Source organism: Eulemur rufifrons, chromosome 29 (genome assembly GCF_041146395.1).
Source record: "Eulemur rufifrons isolate Redbay chromosome 29, OSU_ERuf_1, whole genome shotgun sequence".
Classification (NCBI taxonomy): Eukaryota; Metazoa; Chordata; class Mammalia; order Primates; family Lemuridae; genus Eulemur; species Eulemur rufifrons.
In genome coordinates, this window is record NC_091011.1 from 47,286,948 (window position 1) to 47,297,996 (window position 11,049).

The following is an 11,049-nucleotide window of genomic DNA, read 5'->3' on the forward strand; positions in this document are numbered from 1 at the left end:
AAGATTTCATCCTAGACAGTCTGGTCTAGTCCAACCTCATAACCACTACAATTATACTACTTATCACAACAAAATCTTTGAAAAAATCCCACTTAGATGTCTCATAAGGAAGTTCTGATACAATATATCCAAAACTGATTTCACACTCTTGCCTAAGGACAACAACTGAAACTGTTCCTCTTCCTATAATTACAGAAAATAATTAGAAAATGTTACTTAGTGGTAACATCAACCTTCTCTCCATGCTCACTCTCCCTTACCTTTCAGATCCAACCAATCACCAAGTTCCGCTGACTTTACCTTCTAAATATTTATTTATTTATGCCCACTACTGTTCCTACCTATCGTCTCTCATTTGTACTACATCAACAGCCTCCTAAATGGTTTTGTCCTTCTCAACCTATCCTCCACACAGCTGCCAAACTGATCTAAAGTGCAAATCTATATAACCATATTAGCCCCCAGTTTAAAAACTTATCAACAGATCCCCACAACCTACAGAATAAAACTTAATCTCCTTAACAGAAGAGTCAAGGATCTTCAAGATGGAGTCCTGGCCTACTTCTCTAGCCTCATCTCTTGCCATGACTAGCTCATAGCATTATACTTCAATAACACCAAACAACATAATGCCATACTTCCCCCAAACAAACCAAACTATTCCACATCTCTGCTTTATTCATCTTATCTCATTCTCCAGGAAGCTTTTACTCATCTTTCACTCCCTTCTTACCTGGCTAGTTTCTCCCCATTCCTTAAGGTTTCATTCAGTGTTTATCCATCTGGAAAGCTTTCCCTAATTGCCAAGATGAAATCAAATATCCCTCCTCTGTTTTTCATAGACCCAGAATTATACTAGTCATCCTGTATTTATAGTCATCCTTTTATGTGCCTGCCTACAAACTAGATAAAGCTTATGCTTGGAAGAGTCCATGTCTCTCGTATCCTACAGTCTAGCACAGTGCCTATCAAGTTATAAATGCTCAATTTTATTTATCAAATGAATAAACAAATGGCTCCCTGCACTTCACTCTGAATACTTAATACATTGTGGTTGACTTTCTACTTATTAGACTGTGAAAGTATCAGAGGCAGGCCTGTGATTTTATCTCTGAATTCCCAACGACTTTCATAAAGTAGAGGCTCAAATAAATATTAAATGAATTAATAAATCTAGGATTTGATCTCAAAGACCGAAAAGAACTGAGTAGAGGAATATCAAAATGAAAAGGACATTTTAAAATTAATCCAGTGACAATATACAGGACATACTAACAAGTAAACCAGATAGAAAGTGAGATGATGTGGGTCTGATTGTATTGGGTTGTGATGTTAGAATGGGAAGAAAAAAGCTAAGTATGAGACAAATTTTGAATAAAAATTAATGGTATCTGGTTATGAGTATACAGAATAAGGGAAAATAATCACAGAATAAAGGAAAATAATTAAAAGGATTATTCAACCAAGATGCTTTCTGAGTAAACATATAAACTACTAAGCCTAGAAAATGAGACAGAAAAGAGAAAACTTAGATCATTTTTAAAAGTTTAAATCTTAGAGAAAAATAAATATAGACAGGCTCTTCTATCATAAGATTAAAATCCTGAGACCTATTAAAATTATTTATCTTATTTCATCTTGAATTTGTAAAAAATACATATTCTTCTCAACTAAAAAAAAATCTCAAAATATCTTTTGTCTTGAACTTTATTATAAAAATTGCTATTCATTGTTTCAAGTTGAAAAGAGAGTTATCTTGTCAAAAGAAGTTATTATATGCTTGGCCAGGCGCAGTGGCTCACGCCTGTAATCCTAGCACTCTGGGAGGCCGAGGCGGGTGGATCGCTCGAGGTCAGGAGTTCAAGACTAGCCTGAGCAAGAGTGAGACCCCGTCTCTACTAAAAATAGAAAGAAATTATATGGACAACTAAAATATATATATATACAAAAAATTAGCCGGGCATGGTGGCGCATGCCTGTAGTCCCAGCTACTCGGGAGGCTGAGGCAGTAGGATCGCTTAAGTCCAGGAGTTTGAGGTTGCTATGAGCTAGACTGACGCCATGGCACTCACTCTAGCCCGGGCAACAAAGTGAGACTCTATCTCAAAAAAAAAAAAGAAGTTATTATATGCTTGGGTATGTCATATTTTCATTATGAAAGGAATTTATGCAAATTAAAATTAAATCTTAGTTTGGTAAATACAAAAGATTTCACACCAAAAATATTTCCAATATTTTTAAGTTGTCTATGAATAGAAAATAGGGTTTCTATAACTTTCAGCCAAGACCTATTATTTCATATAAAAACTCCCAGTAGATAATTTGTAAGCAGTTTTTACACATTTTCTAATACTTGTTCTTTAGAACATCTACTAATTTATTTGACTCTCAAGAAACCAACATATACATATACAGTCAGCAGAATATAAATGGTGTGGGAATTAAATGAGAGCACTGCCCCATGACCACTACAATCCCCCACAACTCCTTCATACACTTTCACACATTAAATTTTGATTCTTGATATATATGGAGAACTAATATTTTAGTTATAATTAGTCCCTGTCACTATTTTCTCTAGGGAAACAACTAATAAGGCAATACCAATTTTAATAAAAGTGAGACCCCTAAGGAATAGCTACAGCCTAACCACAGATCCCACAATGAACAATCCTTTGTAAACAATAAGGAATTTTTAGTGTGTTCAGTATTAAAAAATATAAGGAGAGTCTAGATTTTATATACTTTTAGTTTTTCAAAGATTTGTAAATCAGAGAACCTATTCAATAGATACAATTTATAAATTCCAATCTTTATAGATTAGGACTTTGTATAGTAAAGGTAACATAGTTCTGAACAGTCAAAATAATACCTTTTGGGCCTTTAAGAAATAATCTCTTAAAACGGGGGGAAAAACCCTTAGATTTACAGAGAAACTTTCAGACCACATGAAAATCTCAGTGAATAGTAAACCGCAATAGGAATCATAACTCTGATGGCAACTGAAAAGAAACATTACATTGTTCATGAACAAAGAGGATAGAGGAATTTTATATAGTACAAAAGCATCTATAGATTTAAATAAATAACCTAGTGAAAACTAGTCTCGCCACAATACTAAATTATTTGAATAATGTGAATATTTGACACTCTAAATGGTTTTTTTTTTTTTTTTTTTTTGAGACAGAGTCTTACTTTGTTGCCCCAGGCTAGAGTGCCCTGGCATCAGCCTAGCTCAAAGCAACCTCAAACTCCTGGGCTCAAGTAATCCTCCTGCCTCAGCCTCCCAAGCTGGGACTACAGGCGTGTGCCACCACACCTGGCTAGTTTTTTCTATCTTTAGTTGACCGTGGGGGGGGGGGGGGTTCATTCTTGCTCAGGCTGGTCTCAAACTCCTGACCTCAAGTGATCCTCCCACCTCAGCATCCCAGAGTGCTAGGATTACAGGCATAAGCCACCGTGCTCAGCTTTTGAATAGTGTTAATCCCAGGTACAAACCAACCAAAGCTTTATGCAGTGTATCTAGAGGGGTATTAAGTATCCTTAATTATATTTTCATGATGAATGCCACAAAAACTAAAAGAGGAATCAATATGACAACAAAAACATCTCACACTGGTGATTTGTGCTAACCGACTGTGTTCACATATAAAGATGACAAGCTTCTTCATTACCAAATGCTATTCCCCCCACCACAGTTGAAATGGATTGGTAATGATCAAGCCAAAAAAAAGCCCAACAGGTGCCCCTTTGACCATGCACTTGTAAAACAGCTGACCATGGAATGGAATGACTCATTGGCCCACAAAGAAATCAAACTTTAGCATCATGCTCTAATCAACTTACCAAGAACCTAGCATTCAAAGGAAGCAACAATTTAAATTCTGGCAGAGCCTAGAAGGCCTAAAAAAACCAAGATGGAAGATAATCCCACTGGAGATGTATGTTTCTGTCTGTTCCTCTCTTATGTTTGAGTGCACAAGCTCTCTCTCCAAATATATAGAAAAGATATATATAAATAGTTAATTATAAGTACAATAATTAGTAATATTATAAAAAGGAAGTTGTCAACAGCCCAATTAAAAAATGGGCAAAAAACTTCAATAGTTATTTCTCCAAAGAAGATCTACAAATGGCCAAAAAGCACATGAAGAGATGCTGAACATCATTCATTAGTTAGCAGGAAAGTGCAAATCAAAACCGCAATGAGATCCATTTCACATCCACCAAGATGGCTATAATTAAAAAAAAAAAGGAAAACAAAAGCACTGGGGAGGACATGGAGAAACTGGCATCATATACATTGCTGATGGGAATTTAAAATGGTATTGTCACTATGGAAACAGTTTAATGATTCCTCAAAAAGTCTACCACACGACCTAGCAGTTCCATCCCTAGGTATACCCAAGAGAAATAAAAACAGGTACTCAAATACTTGCATACAAACATTTACAGCAGCACAATAGCCAAAAGGCAGAAACAACCCAAATGTCCATCAATTAATAAATGGATAAATAGTGGTATATACATACAATGCAATATTATTTAGTCATAAAAAGGAATGAAGTACTGATACATGCTAAGACATGGATGAACCTCAAAAAACATTATGCTAGGGCGTGGTGGCTCACACCATAATCCCAGCACTTTGAGGCCAAAGCAGGAGGATCACTTCAGGCCAAGAGTTTGAGCCAAGCCTGGCAACATGGCAAGACTGCATCTCTACAAAAAATAAAGGAAATTGGCTGGGAGTGGTGGTGCACACCTGTAGTCCCAGATACTTGGAAGGCTGAGGCAGGAGGATCACTTAAGCCCAGGAGATCAAGGTTGCAGTGAGCTATGATTGTGCCACTGCACTCCAGCCTGGCTGACAGAGGGAGACCCCACCTCTAAAAATCAAAACAAAAGAAACCATTATATTAAGTGAAATAAGCCAGACACAAATAGTCATGTATGATTCCATTTATATGAAATAACTAGAATAGGCAAATCCATAGAAATAGAAAGCAGATTGGTGGTTGCAAGTGGCTGGAGGGAGGACGCAATGAAGAGTATCTGCTTAATTCACACAGGGTTTTATTCTGGGATGATAAAAATGTTCTTGAACTAGACAGAAGTGGTGGTTCAATAACATTGTGTTAAGCCACTGAACTCGTCACTTTAAGATGATTAATTTTTATGTGAGTTTCACTTCAATTAAAAAAATAATCACAGCTTCTTCATATCTAGCACCTGGGAAACTCAAAAAACTCTCAATCATTATTTCATTTACCCTTCAAAATAGCTGCTGAGAGCCACATATTATGATAGGATTATTCTAACAGACAATAAGGCACAGAATTTGTGATAATTTAAATAAATGCTTGTTAAGTAAAAATCCATAGCTGTAGTTGTAGGCGTTCAGAAATGTTGGTTGAACAAATGAACAAATAAATGTCTCCAAAGTCCTAGTGCCTTTTTCCAGCAGGACAAATAGCAATATTATAAATTCTCTTTCTCTCTCTGTCTTTCACATACAGATATATCAGATGCCAAACCACCTTTAAGAACAAACTGAAAATTCTGTAACTTTTTCAAATTAAATTTTTTACAGGGATGCTACCAATAAGGTGCCTAATTTCAATTTTAGTGGACTCTTACTGAGATATGAATATAAATAATATCCCTTATCATTTAATGTTTAACAGTTTACCATCAGAATTTTTCTAACTTCCAAATTAGAAAAAAATTCACTTATATTTTAATAACCAGTAGCCTATAATAGATTAATATTTTGTAGTCATAGTTTAGCTCTCACTACAAATCTTTTTATTTCTATAAATAAGAGATGTTTTTGTTTGAAAATTTTTGTTCTACTCTTGGACAGATCCTATCTTTTCACTTTCTTTTTTCCAAGTGCTGTCATTCAACTTTCAGTTTCATTAACAGGACACCACATCCTTTCCTCCATATCACCTCTCTAAACATCATGTTTTGCTTTGTTTCAACAAAGCCTGAAGGTCACGAACTAGTTTTAAGTCAAAGGCAACACACCAGTGTTGAAATAAATGTTGATGAAGGTATCAAATGCCACATCTACTTTGAAAGCTAAGTAAGTTCTGTCACATGTACAAGTATAAAAAATTACAAAATTTAAAAGAAAACAGGGGGCCGGGCTCAGTGGCTCATGCCTATAATCCTAGCACTCTGGGAGGCCGAGGTGGGAGGATCGTTCAAGGTCAGGAGTGCGAGACCAGCCTGAGCAAGAGCAAGACTCCGTCTCTACTAAAAATAGAAAGAAATTTATCTGGACAACTAAAAAATATATATAGAAAAAATTAGCCGGGCATAGTGGCACATGCCTGTATTCCCAGCTACTCGGGAGGCTGAGGCAGAAGGATTGTTTGAGTCCGGGAGTTTGAGGTTGCTGTGAGCTAGGCTGACACCATGGCACTCTAGCCTGGCAACAGAGGGAGACTCTGTCTCAAAAAAAAAAAAAAAAAAAAACAACAAACCAAACCAAACACAAAAAAGAAAAGAAAACAGGGAGGGAAAACAATTTTCTTAGTTGCAGAATAGTGTATCTGAAATATGCAAATAACAATTTTGCATCATAACCAACTTTGTCTATCAAAGGGGAAAATAACTGAAAAGTCCTGCTATCAATAATATACAGCTTCCACGAAGCGTCGTCTTTTTATATACAATTGGCAGTACTCTTCAAACTGAAAATGGTTGTTAAATAAACAAAAATCATATAATTACAAATTAAAAAGCAAAAATCATATAATTACAAACAACTGGCACTACTCTTCAAACTGAAAATGCTTGTTAAACAAAAAAGTCATATAAATTCTTGCAATAGGCAAGAATTGAATAATTATTTGATGAATAACACTAATCATAAAATGCTGAATAGAACTTAAAGAATACATAACGCAAATTTACAAGAGTAATAATTTTATATTAAGTATACAACTCTCTATTTAATTTTGTTCACTTAATTTACAATATTTCCTTTCTATAACATAAATAATTTTACTTGGAAAAAATGAAGTCATTTAAAGTGGAGTTAGAATAGTTTGGTTCGTTCAACACAAGGACAACCTATGTAGAGCTGTCCCATCAGCACACTGTTAATGGGGTTAACCCAGCTCTGAAAATATTTACTTAATACATAATGGAGTAATGTCTTCCATGCCAGGCTCAGGCGTCTTGCAACATCAATACTGAGGACATAGCTGAGGACCCAATAGCAAACCAAAAAACCACTAAGTAGCTGAAAAACCCAACTGCCATAAAGTCAATTCACCAGGCTCCATGGCCCTTGATTGTTTACAAAACATTCCATCAACCTCAGTTTCTGGGTTCTTTATCCACAGCAAACCTAAAACAGAAAATTAGGGGAAGAGGCAGATGAGAAGGAGCAATGCAAGATGAGCATGTCCATAGCAATGACAATTGACAGCAAGGAAAGAAGAAGGACAAGCAAGACAAAAACGGAAAGGAGATCTATAAATGTCTAATAATATGGAATCTCAACTACAAGCAGCACTGGAGTAAGAATCACAGTTCCAGCACTAAAGTAGGAAACCTAGTTATTCTGTGCCTCATTTTCTTGTGCTGATAATGATCATACAATATAACATGTGCTTTGATATACTGTATTTTATAAGCCTTTATTATTTTTAAAAATGGCATTTGAACATTTTTTTCCTGGTCATAAAATATAGAGAATTTGAAAAATACTAAGTGTAAACAAAATTAAAATTACCTATAACTCACCACCCAGAGATAACCACATCTCAGTGCATTTAGTTTTCAAATGTCTTCATGTTTTTTGGTAACCTTTTTTTAGCCTGGCGTTATTTGTGGGCATTTTCCCAATTCCAAATGTCCTTGTAGAATCATTTTAATGTTAACAAATACCATAATTTATTCTATTATTGCGATTTTGGTTGGTATAAAACATTTTATAAAGTATGCTGTATACATGACAAGCTATTAAAAATGATCATTTATGAAGTCTAGATACAGAAAGGAAACTTCAATTGAACAGTTTACCAATAAATTACCCCAGAAAAAAGGTTAAAAAGTTGCGGTGTGTAAAACTACATTATCAAATACAATACTTAAATCCAATGAACAAACGAGACATTTGGAGAAACAAGTCTCTGAATTTTACAAAATGATCATTTTAAATTGCTTCTGATGTCAGCAATAAGATATTTCGGATTAAGAGAATCCTGGATTACTGTTACTAAATTACAACCATACTAGTATAGTAGCACCCGTTAGAGACTCATTAAACATTCTGCTCATTCATTAAGCAAATATTTATTAAGTACCTACTATTTGATAGGCATTATACTAGGGTGCTTTAATACCAATATTAAGAGCCTTCTTTGTAGTCTATAAAATGAGGAAATAGTATTCAAAATGCTTTAACAAAATGTGAAAAAAAATCCCCCCAAATCCTACTGCCCCTCCTCTTTCTTTGTACTTGTCATCCAGTGTTTGTTTCTCCCACTAAACTCTGGGCAACTTGAGACCAGAGACTGTCAATACCTCTGTATTTCCAGCTCTTGGCATAAAATAGGAGTTCAATATAGGTTTCCTGAATAAATGTATACATTTTAATCCAGAGTTTTTCAGTTCTAATCTAAAAGCACATGTTTATACAAATGAAATAATGTATATACTATTTTTGATGATGTTGTTTCCCTGTGTTTTCTATGTTCTTATCAGTCTTCACAATCTTAATACCTATCTAAAATTCCATCACACCTATATAATTGTAAAAAGACTTTTACTGCATAGAATTTTGAAAGACAAAGAAACATACATACACACAAAGAAACTAGAATGCTACTTTGCCAAATCAACTACTCACAGCAAGCAATTTAAACAAATCCTCTAATATAAAATGTGTCATCCAAAGTAAACTACGTTTTGCAAGGCTGTTTCACATATATTTAAGGAAGACAATTCTGGAATCAGGCAGTAAAAATTCTGATGTAACAGACAAATAAGACATCTAATCGGATCACTGCTTTACTTCCACTTCCTTGGATGCATTGACTTTGCTCACGCCCTCAGGTTGCACAAATGTAAGCTATTTAGAGCACCTGAAGACGCCCTGATTCCCCTTTCCCTCCATTTATAGATTCTAAAGTAAAAATCTACCAGGCTACATACAACCATTTAAGCCTTGACCTTAGATAGAGGAAGCTTATGGGAAAATAAACTATATTTTAGAAATATGAAGCTAGTTTATATACATATTAATTTAACAAATTCGTGTCCAGCCTCTACTATACTGCCACATCTTGGCAGTATGGCCCTTCACTGATAACAAATCATTAACCTGGTTTCCTTTGTTTATGTGGGAAGAAGTGGAAAGAAAGGGAAGGAAAACCGTTAACTATATTATAATTTAATTACGGTCCAAGTATGATTGCTAACAATTATCTCAAAAAAAAAAAACCCAGTCAGAATATAAGATATTAAAGGTAACTTCATTATAAGGAAGAAGAGGGCCTTTGAGGCCAGCCAAAAGATATGCTCAAACATGCAATTTTTAAAAGAAATACGCTATTCAATTTATATTTTGCACATATCAAATTTTTAAGAAGCCCAATGAATAATACCTGTGTAAAATTTTGCATTGTTTGCTTCACAAGCTTTTTCATACACACACACACACACACACACACACTGAAAATTGGGACTCACTAGAGATATATACAACCACCTAATTATTTAAAGCAGGAATTCCATAGGTGTTGCTTGGAATATGGAACCTTTCGGTCCCCAGAAGTTCCATTCACAGTCTGCATTAACATTCCACACGATACAAAAGCGCATGCCATGACAAAGACCTCCAAACACAAACGTACAAAGAGATATGCTTCTAAAAACGCCCTTAAAGACAAGTTCACAGCTGGCACTTGTGGCACATTCAAGCCACTGCTGAGGCAGCTGTCACAGGCCAATCACACACACCCAAGAGTGCCAGCGTGCCACCTAAGACAAGCCGATGGATCAACGCACAAATCCCTCACGGAATAAAGAAAAGCCCTAAATCCCCACCCTTGAAAGCACGATGCCTGCACCACCCAGAAAACTGCACACTCCCCCCCACACACACACACAAAATTAAAGGTTAGAGATTTAGAGACAATTAAATACCAGCTTACAGTAATATAGTGAGTGTATTATGTGGGCATTCACGAGAAAGGAGCCACACTATTCAATTATCAGGAAAGTATCACCGGCTAGCTACGGCTTTTTCTATCAGAAAAAGAGAAGAGAGCCAAAGGAAGATGCACACCCTGCAGCACCTCTCTCTCTCCCAGGCAGCGCAATGGGGCTGCTGCGAAGTCCACTTCCCGGGCCCCCTCCCACCTCTTGCCAGCCACCGCCTCCCACCGCAGGCCCGGTTGTCTCTGGCTCTCTCCTACCTTCGCTTTGCCGGCCTCCAGCTTCTTCTGTCTCTCCTCGTCCTCCATGGCCTCTGCGAGGAAGGCGGGGGAAAACCAGGAAGGGAAGAGGTCAAGGGCTGGAAGGAAAGGTCGGTTCAGACAGAGGTGGGACAGCAAGCTCCGCGGCCCAGGGAGCAGGGCCGGGACCGGCGCCCCCCCGCGCCCGTAGTGGAACCAGTCTCCGCGCTCACTGGCGAATCGTTCTCGGCCGCCCGGGAAGCGCCGTCACAGCCGCCATCTTCGTCTCCACGTAAACACACGGCGAGGCGGGAGGGGAGGCACGTCGGTCCGCGCAGCCGCCGCTCGCCCCGCAGCGCCGGGCAGGTGCGCCCGCGGCCCCGCCCCGCTCGCTGCTGCGGGGGCGACTTCGGCCCAGCAGCTGACGCGGCCTCGGTCAAGCAATGGACCGGCGGGGTAGCGAGCGCCCTTCACGGGGGATCAGCGGCCCCCCAGGAGACGGCCAAGCTGAGTGGGTAGAAGGGTCCTGGCCGGACTCCCACCCTCCATCCAAGGGATTCAGTGCTTTTAAAATATTGTGGTTTTTTTCAGTTACAAAAATAACAGAAGTCTAATAGTGAAATTGGTG

General features: G+C 37.5%; 1 protein-coding gene across 1 annotated transcript in view; it reads right to left on the reverse strand.

Moving 5' to 3' along the window:
* Positions 1-10,684, reverse strand: part of AKAP9 (A-kinase anchoring protein 9) — a 142,227-nt gene extending 131,543 nt beyond the window's left edge. The window contains exon 1 of the mRNA XM_069462348.1: positions 10,443-10,684. Coding sequence (XP_069318449.1) covers positions 10,443-10,490 — 48 coding nt within the window. The 5' untranslated portion in view covers positions 10,491-10,684. The remainder of the gene's footprint in view (positions 1-10,442) is intronic.
* Positions 10,685-11,049: the final 365 nt, after the last annotated feature.